The sequence below is a fragment of the Equus quagga genome, chromosome 7 (assembly GCF_021613505.1).
Source record: "Equus quagga isolate Etosha38 chromosome 7, UCLA_HA_Equagga_1.0, whole genome shotgun sequence".
NCBI classification, from domain to species: domain Eukaryota; kingdom Metazoa; phylum Chordata; class Mammalia; order Perissodactyla; family Equidae; genus Equus; species Equus quagga.
Window position 1 is genome coordinate 85,460,512 of NC_060273.1, and position 21,950 is coordinate 85,482,461.

The 21,950-nt window shown below is 37.5% G+C and overlaps 1 protein-coding gene across 1 annotated transcript in view; it reads left to right on the top strand.

Moving 5' to 3' along the window:
* The window catches only part of MEIKIN (meiotic kinetochore factor), a 91,831-nt gene that overhangs the window by 8,435 nt on the left and 61,446 nt on the right, over positions 1-21,950 (top strand). The window contains exons 5-8 of the mRNA XM_046667793.1: positions 1,894-2,031; positions 9,401-9,517; positions 13,725-13,764; positions 21,432-21,496. Of these exons, the coding sequence (XP_046523749.1) occupies positions 1,894-2,031; positions 9,401-9,517; positions 13,725-13,764; positions 21,432-21,496 (360 nt within the window). The remainder of the gene's footprint in view (positions 1-1,893; positions 2,032-9,400; positions 9,518-13,724; positions 13,765-21,431; positions 21,497-21,950) is intronic.

The window sequence follows — 21,950 nt, forward strand, 5'->3', positions numbered from 1 at the left end:
GGTGAATACAGGGCTTTCCAAATTTCTGAACCTGGCTTGACTTCTGGGGTTTGGTGGAAAGGATAGCTTTCCTGTGAGTGGTATTTAGGGAATTTTGTGAGATGGAAGGCAAGAGAGATGTAACAACATGTGAGTGGGAAGGATGAAGACAGAGTGAGAAGTGTAAAAAGTAGCAAGGACAAGGACAGGACACTCCAGGGCAGTTGGAATAGGGGAAGCAAAAGATACTCAGAGGGATAACCCACCTCTGATGTCTGAGGAGGTGAAGAAGGATGGTAGATTGGGTTGATCAGTTTAAGTGTTGCAATGGTGGCTGGAGGAGGTGGCCAGATAGAAAATAATTGTCAACTTTAAGGAGGTGGTTGGAGTGGGAGAGAAAGGTGTGGTGAGGTCAAAGTAGGAAGGACAAAGAATTAGTTGTCTCAGGTAGTTAATGGCAATGGATCAGAGATAGGCATGTCAGCTCCAGGACAGGAAATAATAGGATTTAAGAGCAATGCTCCCTTTTCATTCCTTACCCCCTACCCTGCTGGCTTCTGTTAGTGTTGACCTCTATTTTGTCATGTTGGAAGTGTTTAATGAATGCTGAGACTATAGCAGAGTGTGTTTTCCCTTTTCTTACTAAACCTTCTGGTTCTTAACTTTTAGTACTAGGTTCTATCATTTGTTGGAAAGGTCTTCATGCTAGTCTACTCCCACATGGATGACTTCAAGATCTCTGAGTCTCAGAGATTCTCTTCAAATATTTTGCCTATTTTCTTATTGAGATGTTTGTTTTCTTATGATTGAGTTTTCATAGTTCTTTATATTCTGGATTCCAGTCCATTTGCAAATGTTTTCTCTTAGTCTGTGGCTTGAAAAAAAGGGCAGAGGATATGAACAGACATTTTTCCAAAGAAGACATACAGATGGCCAACAAGCAGACAAAAAGATGTTCAACATCACTAATTATTGGGGAAATATAAATCAAAACCACAATGAGATATCGCTTCACACCTGTTAGAATGGCTATTACCAAAAAGACAAGAAATAACACGTGCTGGAGAGGATATACAGAAAAGGGAACCCTCATATGCTGTTGATGGGAATGTAAATTAACAGTCTCTTTTGAAGAGAAGTTTTTAAATTTGATGAAGTCCAATTTATCATTGCTATTGCTTTATGAATCGTCACATTAGTGTTATATAAAAGAAATCTTTGCCTAACTCAGTTTCATGAAGACTCTCTCCTCGTGTTTTTTCTAGAAGTATTGTAGTTTTAGGATTAACATTTAGGTCTATGATCCATTTAGAGTTAATTTTTTATATGATGGAAGGTATGAAGTTATTTATTTTGTTTTGCTTTTGCTTATGGATATCCAGTTGTTCCAGGATGATTTGTTAAAAGAATAGCTTTCTCCACTGAATTGCCTTTGCGTCTTGGGCCAAAATCAGTTGTTCATATATGTGTGAGTCTATTTCTGGGCTTTCTGTCCAGTTATTTTGATCTATTTGTCTATGTTTAGGCTCATTGTTTTTTACATGGCATAACTAGAATCACCCTTTCTTCTCCTCAGTTAGTTAGCTTACAGTTAGTGGGTCACTTATATATAAAACTTGGATTTTTGAGACAAGAATCAAAGTAGGGAGTCAAAGTAGGGAAGGAATAAGTTGTGAAAATTTGAAAAACAATGGAAAAGGATTATAATGCATTTTCTCTACGTCAAAAACAAGATTCTTTTCTAAGTTTGAAATTCAAGCGGTATACAATAGCATGTGTTTTCAGTTGTATGTGGAAGTAATTTTACAGTCTTAGTGTACAACTGCATGTACATTTCTATAACCTTGGATTCTTAGGAATTTTAGTCTGTTTACTAATGAAACATTTTACTCTTTTTGTTTGTTTATTCTACAGGGCTAAGTTTGCAGCACGATATTTCTAGTTCTCTTCTGAGCTATTCAATCACAGACTCTTATACAGAATATAAGAGTTTTGAAGAGAGTTTAAGTAGCTTCCCGTCACCTGAACTCTTCAGAGGATCAGATTGTTTAGGTGAGAAAATAATTTCAACCTTAAGTTGCTCCATATAGAAATTGTTCCTTTGTCCACAAATCCTCCAATGAATAATTTTCTTTTTGAGAAGGCATACTTGTCTTCCTCCCCAAAACCTTTTTCCTCTGCCCACTGTCTACTGTGTTCCATCCTCAATCCTGGGACTATAGATCGAAAGCCCTCAGATCAGGAAAAGATGAAGAGATTAGCATTTACGTGTAATACATATCCAATTATTAAGCAATTTTGCACGTAATGAATGTATACTTGTTCTCTTGAACTATGGGCTAGCTTTTATTTCCTGTACTTCTCTTACTTTTCAGTAGATAAGCTAAATGTTAACTAGGCTATTCCCTGCTTGAATTTTCTCTACAAATTAACAGTTATTTACATTTACTATACATGTAATTAAAGGCCTTTGTTAATGATGACAGGTTGAACACATGCCTTCCTCCACAACTTTTTGCAGTAGCAAAAAGTGACTTTTTTTTAAAGACACAAACACTTAAGGGTAAAGAGCATTGGAAAGAATAAAGCATAAAGTTTGGAAAGCTAGAGAGCAAATGGTCTGATAAAGCAGACTTGAGAAAGCTGAGTCCTAAGTCAACAATGGAAATACACCAGAAACAAGCTGGTTTGTACTATGGTATCCCAGAAAAGCTCACAATTTGGCTGCAGCAAACACTTGTGAAAAGATACGTCTGAGGGGGCCGGCCCGGTGGTACAGCGGTTAAGTTCACGCATTCTGCTTTGGCGGCCTGGGGTTTGCCAGTTTGGATCCCGGGTGCGGACCTACATACTGCTTGGCAAGCCAGGCTGTGGGAGGCATCCCACATATAAAGTACAAGAAGATGGTCACAGATGTTAGCTCAGGACCAGTCTTCCTCATCAAAAAGGGGAGGATTGGTGGCAGATGTTAGCTCAAGGCTAATCTTCCTCAAAAAAAAAAAAAAAAAGATGCCTCTGAAACATGAAAGATGTGGTAATTACTCCTTTCCTACTCAAACGGAGTCTACAGATTTATTCTTTGGGATGTTTTGAAATGGAAGGACTCTTGACTGGAGTATACTAGGCACTGTTAAGAGCAGGGATATTGTGGTATTTTGAAATCTTGGTCCCAATTACTCATTCCACTGTAGTAATATTATATATCCATGCTCTTGCCATAGCCTCGTAGTGGGTGGAGTATATTCTCTCACCCTTTGGCTTTGGGGTTGGCCACATAACTTGCTTTGGGCAGTAGGATATCAGTGAATGAAACATATGCAAACCTTTGAAATATGCTTAAATGGTTAGGCTTGTCCTCTTATGCTTTTGCCATCATGAGAAGAATATATCCTAATGAGCTTCTGCCTCTCCTATGGGACCCCACAATGAGAAGTACAGAGCAGAACAGCCCCAGACAACCTGTGAACTGCAGAGAGCTGCACCAGCTGATCAGCAGGCCTCTAATCTGAAGCAGAGCTGCCTGAGCCAACCAGTAAATATGGGAATAAGAAATAAATGCTTTTATTTTATGCCACTGAGATTTTGGATTATTTATTATACAGAAAAAGCTGACTGCTTCAGATACTATACTGAATGTAGAAGAGGGGGAATTAAATGAAACTCTGCATTCTGAATTGTGAGACCTGCTCACCCAATGCCTATTCCCATCCTAACCCAACAGCTCATGTCTCTGCTCAGCTTTCAGAATAGTAGTACCCAGACTTGAACTTTCTAGGCAGAAGAATGGAAGATTCTTTCATGAGAAATCTGAGCAACCCTAAAGAAAATATTTAAAGATACTGACCTCAGTAGTTCTTCAATGAAACTGACAAGAACACCCTACAGTGAAGCCAACTATATGACAAGCCCCAACTAGGCCATAGAGATCCACTTAGCCTTTTAGGGACCCCTCTTAAATACGAGCAGAGAGCCAAGGATCACCAGACTTCTGAGGAAAGCCTGTAACATAAAACACAGAGATCAAAGCAAAGCAAAATATAGGAGTGATGTAAGCAAGGTGTTAAATTGGAAGCCCTGGCCCCTCCTTCCCCTATTGACATACCAATTCAACAGCAATGCACAGACAATTCCCTTTGTGAGAAATCTAAACTAGTTGAGGGGCTCCTGCACCCAAGGGAAGCATGAGACTAACCACTTAAAAGCCAGTAGGAAACATTCAAGACACACTCTCACCATAATCACTACCCCCGACACAGTGCCATACAAACTCCTAGCTCCCAGGTTCTCTCTGGGGAGGGAAGGAAAGGACTGAACCAGGCATCAAATGTTCTAAATTTCCTGGGAGCTTCCCAAAGGATTGGATACCGTCTTACCTATCTTAGAGTGCTCATGGGACCTGACATACTCTAGAAGCTTGATGGGTGCTAAGAACAAAGATAGCAGTTTGGTCTAGCATGCAAGCATTCACTAGATCCCACGTTCTCTCTAGGGAGAGAAAGAGTTGGATCATGTGTCCAACATTGCAATGTTTCCAGAGGCTGCCCGAGGGGATGGCTTCTGTCTCACCTGTCTCAGAGCACTGATGGGACCTAGTATACTATAGATGCTTGGTAGCCACTAAGAACAAAGGTGGTGATTTGGATTAGCAAGAAGGTTTGAGAGAATCCCAGAATCTCTGGTTGGGCTGATTGGTAGGGTCTTCTGTATGATGTCAGTCCATGAAGACTGAGAGAGGTGGCTCTTTGTTCTAATGTGCAGATACCAACACAAAGAATCAAAGAAAAATAAGAAACAAGGAAACACGGTCCAAAAAAAGGAATAAGATAAAGCTCCAGAAACTGATCCTAATTAAGTGGAGATGTATGAATAGCCTGACAGAGAATTCAAAATAATTGTCATAAAGATGTTCAAAGAGCTCAGGAGAACAATGCATGAAAAATGTGACATTTTTAAGAAAGATATAGAAAATTTTTTAAAGAACCAAACAGAAATCTTAGAGCTGAGGAGTATAATAACTGAACAGAAAAATTAAGTAAAGGAGTTCAACAGCAGACTAGATCAAGCAGAAGAAGGAATCACTGAACTCAAAGATGGGTCATTTGAAATTATTCAGTCAGAGGAGCAAAAAGGAAAAAGAATGTAAAAGAGTGAAAAAAGCTTAGAAGACTAATTGGACAAAACCAAACAGATTAATATGTGCATTATGGGAGTTTCAGAAGGAAAAGAAAGAGAGAGAGAAAGGATCAAAAAGCTTATTCACAGAAATAATGGTTGAAAACTTCCCAAATCTGGGGAAGGAAATGTACATCCAGACCTAGAAAGCCCAATGAACCTCAAATAAGATGAACCAAAGAAATCCACACTGGGACACATAATCAAATTGTCAAAGTCAGAGAATTTTGACAGCAGCAATAGAAAAGCAACTTGATACGTACAAGGGAACCCCCATTAGACTGTTAATGGATTTCTCAGCAGAAACCTTGCAGGTTGGAAGGGAGCGGAATGATCTAGTCAAAGCACTAAAAGAAAAAAACTGTTGACCAAAGATACTATAACCAGAAAATCTGTTCTTAAAAAATGAGGAAGACGGGCCAGCCCCATGGTGCAGCAGTTAAGTGTGCACATTCCACTTCGGCAGCCTGGGGTTCGCCAGTTTGGATCCTGGGTGCGGACATGGCACCACTTGGCAAGCCATGCTGTGGTAGGCATCCCATATATAAAGTAGAGGAAGATGGGCACCGATGTTAGCTCAGGGCCAGCCTTCCTCAGCAAAAAGAGGAGGATTGGCAGCAGTTAGCTCTGGGCTAATCTTCCTCAAAAAGAAAAAATTAGGAAGAGATAAGGACGTTCCCAGACAAACAAAAGCTGAAAGAGTTCATCACCACTAAACCTGCCTTAAGAGAAATTCTAAGGGGAGTTCTTCAAGTTGCTCTAAACAGAAACATAAAAGCATATAAAAGTATAAAATTTGTTGATAAGCATATAGACAAATATAATTAATAGTCACTTAATTCTAGTATAAAAGTTAAAAGACAAAAGTATTAAAAATAGCTATAAGAATGTGTTAATGTATGCACTATATAAAAAGATGTAAATTGTAACATCAATAACAAAGTATGTGTGAGAGAAGTAAAAGTGTAGAGTTTTTGTGTATGATTGAAGTTATTATCAACTTAAAATAGACTGTTAAAACTATGTTTTATGTGAGCTCCATGGTAACCACAAAGAAAATACCTATAGAAGATATGCAAAGTAAAAATATGAAGGAATCAAAGTATATCAGTATATTAAAAATCAGTGAAACAAAGGGAGATGGCAAGAAAGGGAAAGAGGAACAAAAAACTACAAAGCAGAAAACAATTAGCAAAATGGTAATAGTAAGTCCTTCCCTATCAATAATTACTTTAAATATAAATGGATTAAACTCTCCTATCAAAAGACAAAGAGTGGCTGAATGGATTTTAAAAAACCAAGATCCAACTAGATGCTATCTACAAAAGACTCACTTTAGATTTAAGAACACACATAGGCTGAAAGTGAAGGGGTGGGACAAGATATTCTATGCAGATGGTGACCAAAAAAGAGCAGAGTGACTGTACTTACATCAGATAACATAGACTTTAAGTCAAAAACTATCACAAGAGACAAAGAAGGACATTATATAAGAGGGTCAATTCACCAGGAACATATAAAAATTATAAATAAATATTCACCTAACATCAGAACACCTAACATATAAAGCAAATATGGACAGAACTGAAGGCAGAAATAGGCAACAGTACAATAATAGTAGGAGACTTCAGTACCCCCACTTTCAATAGTGGATAGAACATCCAGACAGGAAACACTTCTTGATTTCAAAATATATTGCAAAGCTTCAGTAATTATAACAGTATGGTACTGGCATAAAGACAGACATATAGAACAATAGAACAGAATAGAGAGCCCAGAAATAAATCCATGCATATATAGTCACCTGATCTTTGACATGAATGCCAAGAATACACAATGGAGAAAGAATAGTTTCTTTAACAAATCATGTTGGGAAAACTGGGTATCCACATACAAAAGAATGATATTGAACCCTTACCTTCCGCCATACACAAAAATCAATTCAAAATGGATTTGACTTAAACATAAGACCAGAAACTATAAAACTCCTAGAAGAAAACATTGGGGAAAAGCTTCACTGACGTTGGTCTTAGCAGTGTTTTCTTGGATATAACACCAAAAGCACAGGCAATGAAAGCAAAAAACAGACAAGTGGGACCACATAAAACTAAAAAGCTTCTGCATAATTAACAGAGTGAAAAGGCAACCTATGGAATGGGAGAAAATATTTGCAAGCTACATGTCTGAAAGGGATTAATATGCAAAATCTATAAGAAACTCCTACAACTCAATGGGAAAAAAATATCCAAATAGCCCAACTGAAAAATGGACAAAGGACTTGAATAGACTTTTCCGCAAAGAAAACATACAGATAGCCAACAGGTATATGAAAAGATGCTCAAGATCACCGAGCATGAGGGAAAAGCAAGTCAAAACTACAATGAGATATCACCTCACACCTGTTAGGATTATCATTAAAAAATTTAAAAACATAAGTGTTGGCAAGGATGTAGACAAATTGGAACCCATGTACAATGTTGATGTGAGTATAAAATGGTGCAGCTGCTATGGAAAACGGTATGGAGGTTCCTCAAAAAATTAAAAATAGAACTACCATCAATCCTACTTCTGGGTATTTATGCAAAATAATTGCAATGAGGATCTCAAAGAGATGTTTGCACTCCCATGTTCATTGCAGTATTATTCACAATAGCCAAATGTGGGAACAACCTAAAAGTCCATCAATGGATGAATAGATAAATAAAATATGGTATATATATACAATGGAATGTTATTCAGCCTTAAAACCATAGGAAATTCTGCTATATGCAACAACATGGATGAACCTTGAGGACATTAGGCTAAGTGAAATAAGCCAGAAATACAGAAAGACAAATACTGTATGATTCCACTTATATAAAATATCTAAAATAGTCAAATTCATAGAAGTAGAGCATAGAATGTTGGTTGCCAGGGCCTAGGGAGAGGGGATATGGGGAGTTGCCATTCAACAGATATGAACTTTCAGTTATGCAAGAAGAATAGGTTCTAGAGATCTGCTGTACAACACTGTCCCTATAGTTAACAATACTCTGTTGTACACTTAGAAATTTAAGAGGGTAGATCTCATGTTAAGTGTTCCTACCACAGTAAAATAAAAAATTAAAAAATAAAAGGAACCAAGCAGAAATAGAAACACAAGGAGAGGAAAATATTGAAAAAAAATTCTTCATTGAGCTAAGAAAATATATATTGCATCCATTGAATAGGAATAGGATGTTATAAAAAAGAGAATATTCAGAGAACAAATTAAATTCAATAGCAGAATGGAAAACTGAGTAGGAGAATTAGAAGATAAGGTTAAGGAGATTTCCCAGAAAAAAAGAGGAAAAAAGATTGCAATTTGGAGGAAAAAAAGATGTTGGAGGAAAAGTATGTGAAATTTAATATCAAATGAGAGGAGTTCCAGAAAAAGATAATGAAATAAACAGGAGGATGAAAATTATCAGAGATATGATTCAAGAGAATTTTCTAGAGCTAACGAATATGATTTGGGGGTTAAAAGGGTCACAATGTGCCTAGCACAATAGTTGAAAAACACCAAGATAAAGCATTATCAAACTTCAGAACACCAGAGAAAGGAATAAACAGAATGGATTTATACAATTTGGTAGAGTTTGGGATTAAATAGATGAAAAATACTGAGAAAACTAAAGAAACAAACAAAAAAGACTTTTGTTGACTCCAGGATAAACAAAAGGTGGTCATAGTATAACGCAAGAGTCAATAGCACTTTTATAGTAATTTATCATCAGAATGTCTGCACTGAGTATTGATCTAACCAAACATGTAATATAATAATATGAGGACAATGGGAAGTGTGGGAAAAGTGGGGACAGGGGATATAAGAGAGAATAGCCTAATTTTTCCATAGTGGGAAGTCAGTGGAAAACTTAAAACTGATGTCAAGTAATAGCAGTGTGCTATTTAGTGATATGATAGTTAATGGGACATAGATATAACTCATGCATAAAATATGAGAGGCAGCTCCCACGTATGCCATCTGTCCCTAAGATCAATAATCTTTATGAGGCAAAAATCTATGAAAGAAATTCGATTAGAGCACCGGAATAGGCCAAAGATTATTTACTGTACTCATGTCATCAATCCTTCTCATTTTTCTCTGTCTCACTCAAAACCGTCTTCAATTACCACAGCTTGTAGGGGGACCTGGGTTGAAGGGAGAAGATAACCTGCCATTTGTGTGCTGTTGTTCAAAGTTTTGTGCCATTTCTCTCTGCTTTTTTAGATTGGGAACGTCCCAAGTTAGAATACCTGCAATGCAAGAATTCAACTCTTCTGGATACCAGTAAAGCAGTACCGATAGAGAAGGCATCACAGTTTTCAAACCTCTCTGCAATTTTAAGTGAGTTTTCACATTCCTTTTTCTCTTGTCATAGTGGAAAACCCTCGCCTCTGTTGGGAAAGCCAAGTATTTTTTCCTTTGAATGATTTCTAAGCTAAGTTCATCAACTAGGATTACCTTTGGCTACAAGTAACATCTGACTAACAGTAGCTTAAGCACTTATGGGTTTACTTTTTTACTTTTATTTTGAATTAATTTTAGACTTGCAGAAAAGTTGCAAAAATACTACAAAGGGTTCCCATACACCTCTCACCCACCTTTCCCCAGTGTTATCTTGTATAACCTTAGTACAATGATCAGATTCAGGAAATTAACATTGGTATAAACTGTTAACTGAACTACAGATCTTGTTCACATTTCACTAGTTTTTCCACTAATGTCTTTTCTTCTGTTTCAGGATCCTACCCAAGATCCTACATTGCATTTGATTGTTGTTTCTCCCTTAGTCTACTGCAGTCTGTGACAGTTCCTCGGTCTTTCTTTTTCATAATCTTGATACTTTTGAAGATTACTGATCAGTTATTTTGTAGAATGTCCCTCAATTTGAGTTTGTCTAATGTTTTCTCATGATTGAAATGAGGTTATGTGATTTTTTATAAGAACACCACGGAAATGATGTTACACTTTTCTCAGTACATTGTATTAAGGAGTTCTTGATGTCAATATATCTTATTACTGGTGACATTAAACTTCATTACTTGATTAAGGTGGTGTCTGCTGGCTTTCTCCACTGTAAAGTTACTAGTTTCCCTTTGTAGTTAATAAATATCTAAAAAAAGATAGTTTGAGGCTCTGTAAATCCTGTTTCTCCTCAAACTTTCATTCACTAATATTACCAGTCATCAGAGAAACTTGACTACAACAGTTATTACTGTGGTGTTCAACTAATGGTGATTTTCTATTTTATTCTTTCCTGCTATATTTATTAATTGGCATTCTACTGCAGAATAACTGTCTCTTCTCTGCCATTTCTTTATTCAATTATTTATATCAGCATGGACTCATGGATATTTACTTGATTTTATGGGTTAAAATCCAATACTTTCATTATTTATTTTCTTATTTATTTAATTCTAGTATACACATAAAGAAGTTTTAGAATTGTTAAACCAGACCTCTGTGAGAAACACATTTACTAAATAGGTTATAGCGTTTATGTCCAGTTCCTTTTGTCTGTAGCATTACAATATCCAGTCAAAATACTGTTTTCCAAAGTTATGTAGGTTAGTTCTTTTCTTCCCCTCTCTTTTCAATGCTGTTGTTATTCACTTGTAATATAGTTAGATTCATTTGTTAGTGTTGGATTCAATTTTTGTTTCTCCCATCCTATTTGGTTTCTTTATTTATTCAAGGAGAGGGGACTATGTAAACGTATGTGAAACATTACTATGGCTCTAAGAGTCATAGGTATACAAAAAAAATATTCTCAGAAAAGTTTTGCTTCCTCCTTCTTCCTGCTACCCCAATCCCATTCCCCTTTTCTTTCTACCTCTTTCCTACCCACCCCTGTAAGTACCAACCTCTTCTGTTTATGGTTTATCCCTCTTGTATTTCTTTGCACAAATGAACAGATACCTATGTATTTTCTTATATCCTCTTGTTTCTTACATGAAGGATAGCATACTTATAGTGTTTTCATTTTGCTTTTTCCACTTAATAGTACGTTCTGGAATTCACTCAATATGGTTTTACAGGGATCTTCCTCATGTTTTTTATAGCTGCATAGTACTCCACTGTATGGATGTACGTTCATTTATTCAACCACTTGCCTATCAATTGGGTATTTAGGGTTTTTTCCCCAATATTTGTCATTAAAAACAATGCTTCAGTGAATAAACTTATGATATATACTTTCGTATTATTGGTGGTATATCTTCAAGGTAGATTTCCAGAAGTAGGATGGCTGGTCAAAAGGTAAGTGGATATAGTTTTATTGAGTATGCCAAACTTTCCTTTACAAGGATTATACTAGTTTTCATTTCCACCAGCAATGTATTAGAGTGCTTGTTTCCCCATATGCTCACCAAGAAAATATATTGTCATATTTTTAAATTATTGCTACTCCAATAGGTGAGAAATGGTATCTCAATGTTATTTTAATTAGCATTTCCCTAATTATATGTGAGTGCAAACATTTTTCATATGTTTGAGGACCATTTTTATTTTGTATGTGTGTGTGAATTTTCTGTTCATGTGTTTTCCCCATTTTTCTATCTGTTTTTTTATCCTTTACCCTCAATTTTTAAGAGTTCATTATATATTAATATTATTAGCCTTTTGTCTATGATATATATTGTGAATATTTTCTCCCAGTTTGTTGGGGTTTTTTTGTTTATGGTATTTTTTGTCAGCAAAAAATGTTTATTTATATTGAATTTACTTTTCTTCCCAGGCCAGAGCTAGTGGAGCAGCTCTATACTATCATCAAGATCGTGGACTCTTTCTATCTTTCTACTACCAAGTGTATTTGCTTGTTACTGTATAGGTGTAAAATGGCTGTTAAACCTCCAGGCATTGCACTTGTGTTCCAGGCAGAAAGAATGAGAAAGGGCGGTACCAGCCATGTACATCTCCTTTTATCAGAAGAGCAAAGGCTTTCCAAGAAATTCCCCACCAGACTTCTATATAAGTCTATTGGCCAGAACTGAGTCATCTATCTACTGACTCCTTAGGAGGCTGGGAAACCAAGTATTTTGCTTTCTTAGCCTCTGTAGTGGTAGAAAGCAAAGGAAAATGGAAAAATGGAGAGGAGGAGTAGAAATGGATATTGTCAGCCCACCTATGAGAGCCTGCAGGGGGAATATCAGTCAAAGAATTAGGCATTGGGGTCGGGATCCTTTATGGGAGAGTTGATAGCTGTCTGGATGGCAGTATTTCTAACAGTATTTGAAGGCCTTGTCTTCTGTGTTATGTTAGTTTGGCAACTCCTTTGCTGATGTAAAGTGCCCAAAAAAGTGGCCTGTCTCTTTAGCAAGTATTTCAGTTAGGTTCTTTGTCTACCGCAAATGACAAAAAAAGCCTACCTCAGACTATGTTAGATTAGAAAGGGAATTTATTGCCACATATACCTGAAAAATGCAACAGTAAATCAGATGCAGATACAACTTGATCCAGGGTTTCAAATGATATCAGTAGAACCCAGTTCCTTTCCATCTCTCAGCTCAGGATTCCTCTGTGTCTGTTGTGCTCTCATCCAGGGACCCTTCATATAGTAGTCCTTTTAGTTCCAGGTTTATATACTCACAGCCTCAAATGTAGTGAACAAAGTGCTTCTCTTTCCCAGTGATTTGACAAGAAGTCCTGAGCCGTACACATTGGCTTAAATTAGTTTATGTGCCTATCCCTGAACAGTCACTTGGCCAAGGAGATGCAGGGCTCTTACTGCGTTGAGTCACAGGCCATGTCTGGAGCATCAGAAGAAAAAGCAGGAGACTGTTATCAGCAAAAGCAGAGAATATATGCTGGATGATAAGGGTCTACAGTAGTTCTTTGTGTTGTGGGAAGCTTCCTTTCAGGGAAATGCTTTGCAATGATTGGGAGGCACTATTCGCTTCACTTTCATTTAACTGTTGGGATTTTTAAATTCTAATTTAACGTAAGCAAAGTTCAGCAGCTGCTGAGGGTTATAACTTCTTAGAAGACTACTCCTGTGGTTTTTTATATTCCTAGTAATAATATTCTAGTGTACCTAGGCAGTAAAATGTTGACTGGTAGGAATTCTTTTAACTAATCAATCTACTAATATGCATACCTGTGTATTTGGTACTGGACTAAGAACCATGAGTTTAAGTTCTAGGTGTACAGCTAGGTATACAAGTTTCATAACTTGACCAGTTTTTCTTTTCTTATATGTAAAATGGGGATAGTAAATTGGTATATTTGCCTCACAGGATTATTTTTAGAATCAATTAAGGTAATAGATGTAAGAGGACTTCAAAAATTATAAAGAACTATCTAAATACAAGGTGATATATTCTTGCATCTCATAAAATTTTGCAACAATTTTGTTTTATTTTGGTATTTTGAAAATACTTCCACCTAATTTAAGTGGTAGACGTAAACAATATAAAATAATAAAATTATAAAAATAAACTGCACAATCAACATGTATTTTAAAGGAATTATTTCTTTTTACCTAGAGTAATTTTAGCTTCTGGCCTATGTTTGAATTATATTTTTAATAGATTGGGGTTTTTTCCTTTCCTAGGTACCTCTTCAGAAGACTATCAGAAATGCCATAGGAAAATGTAAGAACTACATTTTTTAAATTGTGCTTTTTAAAACTCTGTGTTCTAATAGTTATATAGCAGTATGATTGTTAGCCCACAAATTCACGTATTCGTTTTTTCAATATTTGTTGAGGACTCACTCCATGCCAGAACTGTTGTGATTTCTGGAGATAGATAGTACTAAACGCAATTGATTAAAAACAAAATCCCTGCCCTCATTGAGTCTACATTCTAGTTGCAGGAGATGGACAATAAACAAATAAGCAAGTAAATTTATATTGTGCTATATGGTAATGAATGCTGTGGAGAAAAATAAAGCAAGATAGGGGGCTAGGAAGTTTGGGATGGAGGTTTGCTATTTATTTTACGTATTATGGTCAGAGATGTTATCATTGAAAAGGTAGCATTTTAGCAGAGACCTAAAGAAGGAGACAGAGCAAGTTGTCTGACTCACTGGAGAAAAGAGCATTCCAGGTAGGGGGAATCACTGGAGCAAAACCCTGGGTTCCTGGAGTGGAGTGAGGGAGGAGGAAAGAGGTAGGAAATGAAATGAGAGAAGACGCAGGAGGCTAGATCATATAAGGCATTGTAGGTGAATACAAGTGGATTGGGAAGCCTTTGAAGGATTTAGAAGGATGACATGATATGACATTTGTTTTATTTATTTATTTTCTTTTTTTGAGGAAGATTAGCCCAGAGCTAACTGCTGCCAATCCTCCTCTCTTTTTGCTGAGGAAGACTGGCCCTGAGCTAACATCCATGCCCATCTTCCTCTACTTTCTATGTGGGACGCCTACCACAGCATGGTGTGCCTAGCAGTGCCATGTCTGCCCCTGGGATCCGAACCAGTGAACCCAGGCCGCCGAAGAGGAACTTGTGCAGTTAACTGCTGCGCCACCAAGCCGGCCCCGACATTTGTTTTAAAAGAATTGCCCCTGGCTTCTGTGTTAAGACTAGGCTCCTGAGGAGCCAGCCCTGATCGCCTAGCCGTTAAAGTTCCACGTACTCCAGTTCAGCAGCCCGGGTTTAGTTCCCAGGTGTGGAAGCATACCACTCACCTGTCAGTAGTCACACTGTGGCAGCAGGTCACATAGAAGAAGCAGGAGAACTTAGAACTATGCACAGCTATGTAGTGGGGCTTTGGATGGAGGAAAGGAAGAAAAAAGAAGGGAGATAGACAATAGATGTTAGCTTAGGGTGAATCTTCCCCTGCAATAAAAAAGACTCCTGAGGAAGAGTCTAGAAATTAGGGAGATTATAGTTAGGAGACTGTTGCCCCTAATCTAGGCAAGAAATAATGGAGTATGGACCAGAGTGGTAAGAGTAGAGGTAGTGAGAAGTCAGACTTTGGATATATTTTGAAAGCAGAACTAACAGGATCTATTGATGGACTGAATGGTGGAGTATGAAAGTAGTAAGGCTGACTCCACAGTTTTGGCTTGAGCAACTAGAAGGATGGAGTTGCCATTTATTAAGATGCAGAAGACTGAGGAGAAACGTATGACTGGGGAAGATCAAGAGTTTGGTTTGGGGCATGTAGACTGAAGGATAAGGTGTATGTAAGAGAGACGATATCCAAGTTCAAGGAGGTGGTCATAGTCTGGCTCATGGATGGTCTTAAGGGCTGGGATTTTTCTTTTATCCTGAATATGATGGGAGCCTCTGAGAGATTTTCAATAGGACTGTAAAATAGAATGAAAATTTGTAACAGCTTAATCTGGAAAGGTTGAAGGATCTTATAAAAAATTTCATACAAGTTTAAAAAGTCAGGAGATATCAATCAAGAAAGTGAAAAGACAGTCCACAGAATGGAAGAAAATATTTGCAAATCATACATCTGATAAGGGACTTGTATCCAGAATATATAAAGAACTCTTACAACTCAACCATAAAAGGACAAATAACCCAATTTAAAAATAGGCAAAGGATCTGAACAGACATTTATCTGTAGAAGATATACAAATGGCCAATAAACACATGAAAAGATGCTTGATATCATTATCCATTAGGGAAATGCAAATCAGTGTTAATGAGATACCACTTCACACTTGCAGGGATGTCTATAATCAGAAAGACAGTAACAAATGTTGTCTTAGATGTGAGAAGTTGGGACTCTCAGGGCCAGCCCCGTGGCGCAGCGGTTAAGTTCGCACGTTCTGCTTCTCGGCGGCCTGGGGTTCACTGGTTCAGATCCCAGGTGCGGACATGGCACCGCTTGGCAAAAGCCATGGTGTGGTAGGCGTCCCACGTATAAAGTAGAGGAAGATGGGCATGGATGTTAGCTCAGGGCCGGTCTTCCTCAGCAAAAAGAGGAGGATTGGCAGTAGTTAGCTCAGGGCTAATCTTCCTCAAAAAAAGAAAAAAAAGAAATTAGGACTCTCATACATTGCTGGTGGGAATTTAAAATCGTGCTTTGGAAAATACTTTGACAGTTCCTCAAAAATGTTACATGTGACCCAGCAATCCACTCCTAGGTATGCATACCTAAGAGAAATGAAAGCCTATGTCCATGTGAAAACTTGTACATGAATGTTCACAGCAACGTTATTCATAATAGACAAAAAGTGAAAACAATCCAAGTGTCTATCCACTGATAAATGGATTAAAAAAATGTGGGATATCCGTAATGGAATATTATTCAACAATAAAAAGAAATGAAATTCTGATGTATGCTACAACATGGATGAACCCCACAAATATTACGCTAAGTGAAAGACGCAAGTCATACAAGATCACGTATTTTATGGTTGCATTCATATGAGATAGCCAGAATAGACGAATCTGTAGAGACAGAAAGCAGATTAGTGATTGCCTAAGACTGGGAGATTTGGAAAGAAATGGGGATTGATTGCTAATGGGTACAGGGTTTCTTTTTAGAGTGATGAAAATGTTCTAAAATTGATTGTGATGGTGATTGTGCAACTCTGTGAATATACTAGAAGCTATTGACTTATACACTTTAAGTGGGTGAATTGTATGGTATGTGAATTATATCAATAAAGCTGTTTAAAAAAACCAAATTTAGAACCAAGGAAATATAATTTGTGTGTGTGTGAGGAGAATTGGCCCTGAGCTGACATCTGTTGTCGATCCTCCTCTTTTTGTTTGAGGAAGATTGTCACTGAGCTAACATCTGTGCCAATCTTCCTCTGTTTTATGTGGGATGCCACCACAACGTGGCTTGACGAGGGGTGCTAGGTCTGCGCCCAGGATCCGAACCTGTGAACCCCAGACTGCCAAAGCACAGCATGTGAAATTAACCACTATGCCACTGGGCTAGCCCTGGAAATACAGTTTTTAATAGGAGCTATTGATAAGAAACAGGATAGAACAAAAATGAATAAGTCATAAGAGTTGAGTCAGATGGTTTAATTGAGCCATATTTTGGCTCTCAGCTTCTTGAAATACAAGGAAAAAGTCTGTAGCTTTTTGTAGATTTTGTGTCCTTCAAATAATCCTGTACAACTCTTACTGTCTTATAAATAGGTTTTTTTTTTTTTTCACCAGAATTAAGCGGTAGACTGTACAATGTTGTCTTCTTTGTTGGGGATCTATAGTATAGGTGTTCTGTGCTGATGAGTGTGTGAGGGTGAGAATCGGTATATTTTTGAGTGCAGATTTTCTGTAGAACTTTTACATTACTCAACCAAAATTCTTGCCTGTTATCCCACCTCTTCACAGAGATATACATGATCATATTTCTGTCATAGAGCAATCATTCTTGCAGCAAAGAAAAAAGATGGATTAGTGGAAGTGGTTAGATTAAAGGGATGACTATTGTAGCATTCCAAGTGAGACATGATTAGGATCTGAACTTTAGCAGCAAGGACAGCATAAGGAAAAACTTGAGAACAATTCAGGAGGGATAATCAATAGTTTTTAATGATTGGTTTGTTAAGGGAGGAAGATGGAACCCCAGCCCTCTGATTTAGGAAACTGGATGAAGGATGACTCTTTCACTGAGTGAAGGAACTCAAATAGAAAAGCAAGAGTGAGTTGGGGTGACAGATTGTTTTAGTTTGGAAAACACTGACATACCTACAGTATTTTGGAGTGGAGATATCTAGCAAGCAGTTGGATATCCCAGCCTGGAGGGCAAGGGAAAAGTTCTGGGCTGAAGACGTTGTTGTCCCCTTGGGAAAGTGCTTAGAGTAAGAGAAGTATAGCATTAGTGTGATAGCCTCCTATAAATATGCTTGTATCTAAATGGTGAGAAATTTCTGAAGAAAATAAAATCGATTACTGTTATTCTTGGGTGAATTATTCTTCTTTGGTAAATAACAGAAAATTCTAAAGATAAATTATTAAGGTCACCAGAGAGAAAGGATGATGGACTCACTTTTTAATCCTTTCCACAATTTGCAATGCAATATATTCTTAAGAAGGAAGGAGTGATGTTTGAAGAATAATGATACCAATTTTGAGCACCTGTTATCTACTAGACATTTTGGCATTCTCTTTAATAAACAGCACATTCACAAAGTTAAAACTGTACAACTTTGACATAATACGAGGTGGGGAAAAGGAGTTTTGTTTATATTGCTGTAAGATCTGTGTAGACCCACTTCAATGACTGTTGCATGAGTATTGAAATGGAGCAAACGTAACATAACGCTTGGTTATGTGTATCTGATCCTATTTCCTGTCTCCCTTAAATGCTGCCCTATCTTTAAAAAATAAAACCTACCACTTGAATGTGCAAAGAAACTATATCTTTATTTCTTATAATAACTGATCTAAACTGCTCATGGGCTCTCATCATCCTTCTACCCTATTTAGCTGGGTAATTATGAGTTAAACTTACTTATTAATGCCATCCAGTTACTTCCAATTAAAAGTCTCTTTTGGATGAATACTGAGTCCTTCAGGTTTTCTCCCCATTCCATATTTCTGAGGATGGCATGTAGGTAGGTGATCATAACTCTTGATTTGCCTGGGACAGTCCCAGTACGTGCCTGTTGTTCTGACATATTTTTAACTGAGCTCCCTTTTATTCTCAGAAAGGTTCCAGTTTGGACAAATAGTCACCCTAAATATGGGTTCATAGGCATAGGGGCAGGCCAGAGGTGGGAAGGGGTGAAGTTGGGGCTTGAGGGTGTCTGGAATCCACGAATTGTCTATGGACTTTTACTAATTTGTGCTGCAGGTCTCAAGACTGGATCTGTACCTGGGATGGACTCCATAGATAAAGTCATTGGTGAAAGGGCCTTATTTAGGGCCAGAGGTCCTCCACTGCTGATTTTTCTTCACCTTAGCTTTTGTTGCTACCCCAAACCCCTTGAGTCTCATTGGAGTCCTCATCCAGACTTTGACTTGGTTGCTTTCTACAATCTTTGTGGTAAAGTCACCTCACCACAGCAGCCCTATGCCAGGTATTTTGGTTCTAAACATGACCATCTTCTGCATTGCCCTTGGTATGTGGAACCTTGAGAACTTGTTCACAATGTACAGGAATTAAGGGACTCTCAGAAGGGCTAACTGAGGTCCCATCTCTGCTTGAATGTCCCAAGCTCTTACTTTTATGTTGTGTTTCCACCCTGGGTGGATGTCTCCTGCTAGAGTTCTAAATGGAGTTTGGCACACGTTTCCTCTACTTTTGGCTTCCTCTTTCCCTTTTCTAATGTCATCTTCCTACCTGTTACCCCTACCTCCAGATTTTGGGCTTGAGGGAGAGAAGTCAGTTCCCGTTGTCTTACTTCTTGTTTCCTAAGCCTCTGTCCTCTTTCTCTTTCGAAGAATCCTCTAGGCTGGAAGGTGCGGAAGGGGGATCTGTCTTTGGTTGCAGCCTGAGTTCTTTCTATATTCTATGGCTAATAGTAAAACTCCATGGTTTTGTCCACCAAGCCTTAATTTACGTATGTTAATAGGAACTTGAGGAATGTAGCAGGATGTTAAATGTGGCTTTCATGTAGCCTTAGAGTTTGGATAGTGACCTCAATAGATGAAAACAAAATAAAAATGACAATTACCCTTATCAGTATTCTGTATAGGACCATCTATGTAGACTTTGTAAAAGGTAAGGTCAAAACCCAATTCTTCGAGCGTAAGCCCATCATCAATCTCCAAACTACTTAAGAAAAACTAAGAATGCACTGAAAGGGTGAAATGACCAAGAATGTGTATTTCTTTGATAAGAGTTATTGGTGTCATATGCAAGGAGAGAGGGAGACTTCTCTGTCACCTTGATACAAGAGAGGAAGCTCCAGGAGAATCATTTGGAAAGTTTGACATATGTCCCCTGGAATTTGGTTTCTGACTCACACCTGAAAAGTCTAAAGGCAAGAGGGTGTGTTAGATGATTTAGAGTGCCAGAATCAAGAGGAGGCTAGATGTACTTTCAGAGTTTGGCACAACAAAGATTTGTGCATAATGCCCATAGGTCAGACATAGATCCCTCAGAAGGGAGCCGGTTATAGATTATCTTGAAAGGGATCATGCCCAGTGAGACTTCCTGCAAAGGACAAAGTAAACTCAATTGAAAGAGGCTGGAAGTTCTCTCATCGAATGGCAAAAGCTGAGGAGATCATTAATAGCAGCAAGTGAGAGAGCCCCAGGGATAGGGAAATCCTATCACTGAACACTTCAAAATACTTCAAATTTGAAAGAGTCAGCATTTGGTTATCTGTCACACCCAAACGGCACCAATAGTGTATTATAATTGTATCAGTCAAGATCAAGAAAAACCTTTCCTCTCCCTTTCTACAATCCCATCCCCCTACTCCAATGCCAGAAGACCCCAAAGAGTAGTTACCAAATGGGGGAGGAAAAAGAACAAGAAATAAAGAAGAAACCAGCCATGGTTGCTTTCCTCACTGCAGCTTATAAATCTAAATCAGGCCTAAGCTGGGAAAAGAAAGAAATTTAAACTGGATAATAAGAGTTTGGTGTTGGGCTTTTTATTATCCAAAAAATGACTATTTACTACAAGAGAATGCCACAAAAGCAATGAAATACACCTGAACGTTCATTCAGGGGCAAGAAAAAGTACTATTTTGACAGGATGAATTCAAAGGGGAAATATGAAAGAATAAAACTGTTTTTTGCTTACTGAGTTCAACTTTTCAATAAACCCCTAAAAGGAATTTAGAAAATCATCTTCTCACATTTGATTTCCAACTCCATTGTCTTGCTAGGGACTCAGAAATCCCATTTTGGTGATCACAGGCTGAGTTTTGATCTTTTTATATTCCTCTTGTAATAGCTAATCCTCTCCTACACATTTAGATAGATTTGGAGGTGGTCTTATTTATGAAAGTATAAAAGAGAAAAGGCTATTAATTTTAAGAAAGCTTTATCTGTCATGTTACTTGAGATCCTTACCATAAGAATCCTGAGAAACAAAATTGATATTCCTTTTGCATAAATGAGGTAACCAAGACTCAAGGCAGATTAAGTAACTTTCCCAAGGCTACTCAAGTGCGAGTAGCAGAACTGGGCTTTGAACTCAGGTCTTCTGATGGCCTTGTCCTCTACATATATTGTCTCAAACTGATAAATATATAAATATGTTGCCTTTCATTATTAAACTATTTGTTCATATAGATATGGTAACATTTTTTTCTAACCAGTATTTTCTCTATAGGATAATTGATTGCATATAAGTGTCCTGATTTTAAGTATTATTTGAGGATTCTTGAAGGTTACTGAAAGATTAAGAGTATACCATTAATTTGTTCTTATTATAGAGGGATGCTGTTAGCAGACCAAAACATTCCTCCAAAACCAAAGAATACTTCAAATTCAGAATCAGGTAATAAATAGTGAAACTAATTATTTTCATAATTCTGTTTTTCTTTATTTTTGTCACAATGTAGTGTATATTAAGAAAATTGATAGCAAGGAAACTGAGTACTTTTCAGCTTGTATTTAAGCTATTGTGTTTAAGTATTTAAGAACTGAAGATATGTGAGGATAGAAAGTGGGTCTTAACTATCCCCACAGCACCTGTCCTTAATTAGTTTAATAAATATTTACTGAGTATGTACTCTGTACTAGGCCTTGCTATATACATATACCAGTGGGGAGTGATATACATTCCCTCCCCTTGTAAGTTTCAGTCATAGCAGAGGAAGATAATCAGTAAACAGATATATTGGAGTTATGTGTGATGATTGAAAAATAAAAGGATCATCAAAGTGCCTTGCATATTAGGCACTCTGTTATTTAGTTTACTATTAGAATAAACTTCGCAAGACATTTACAAC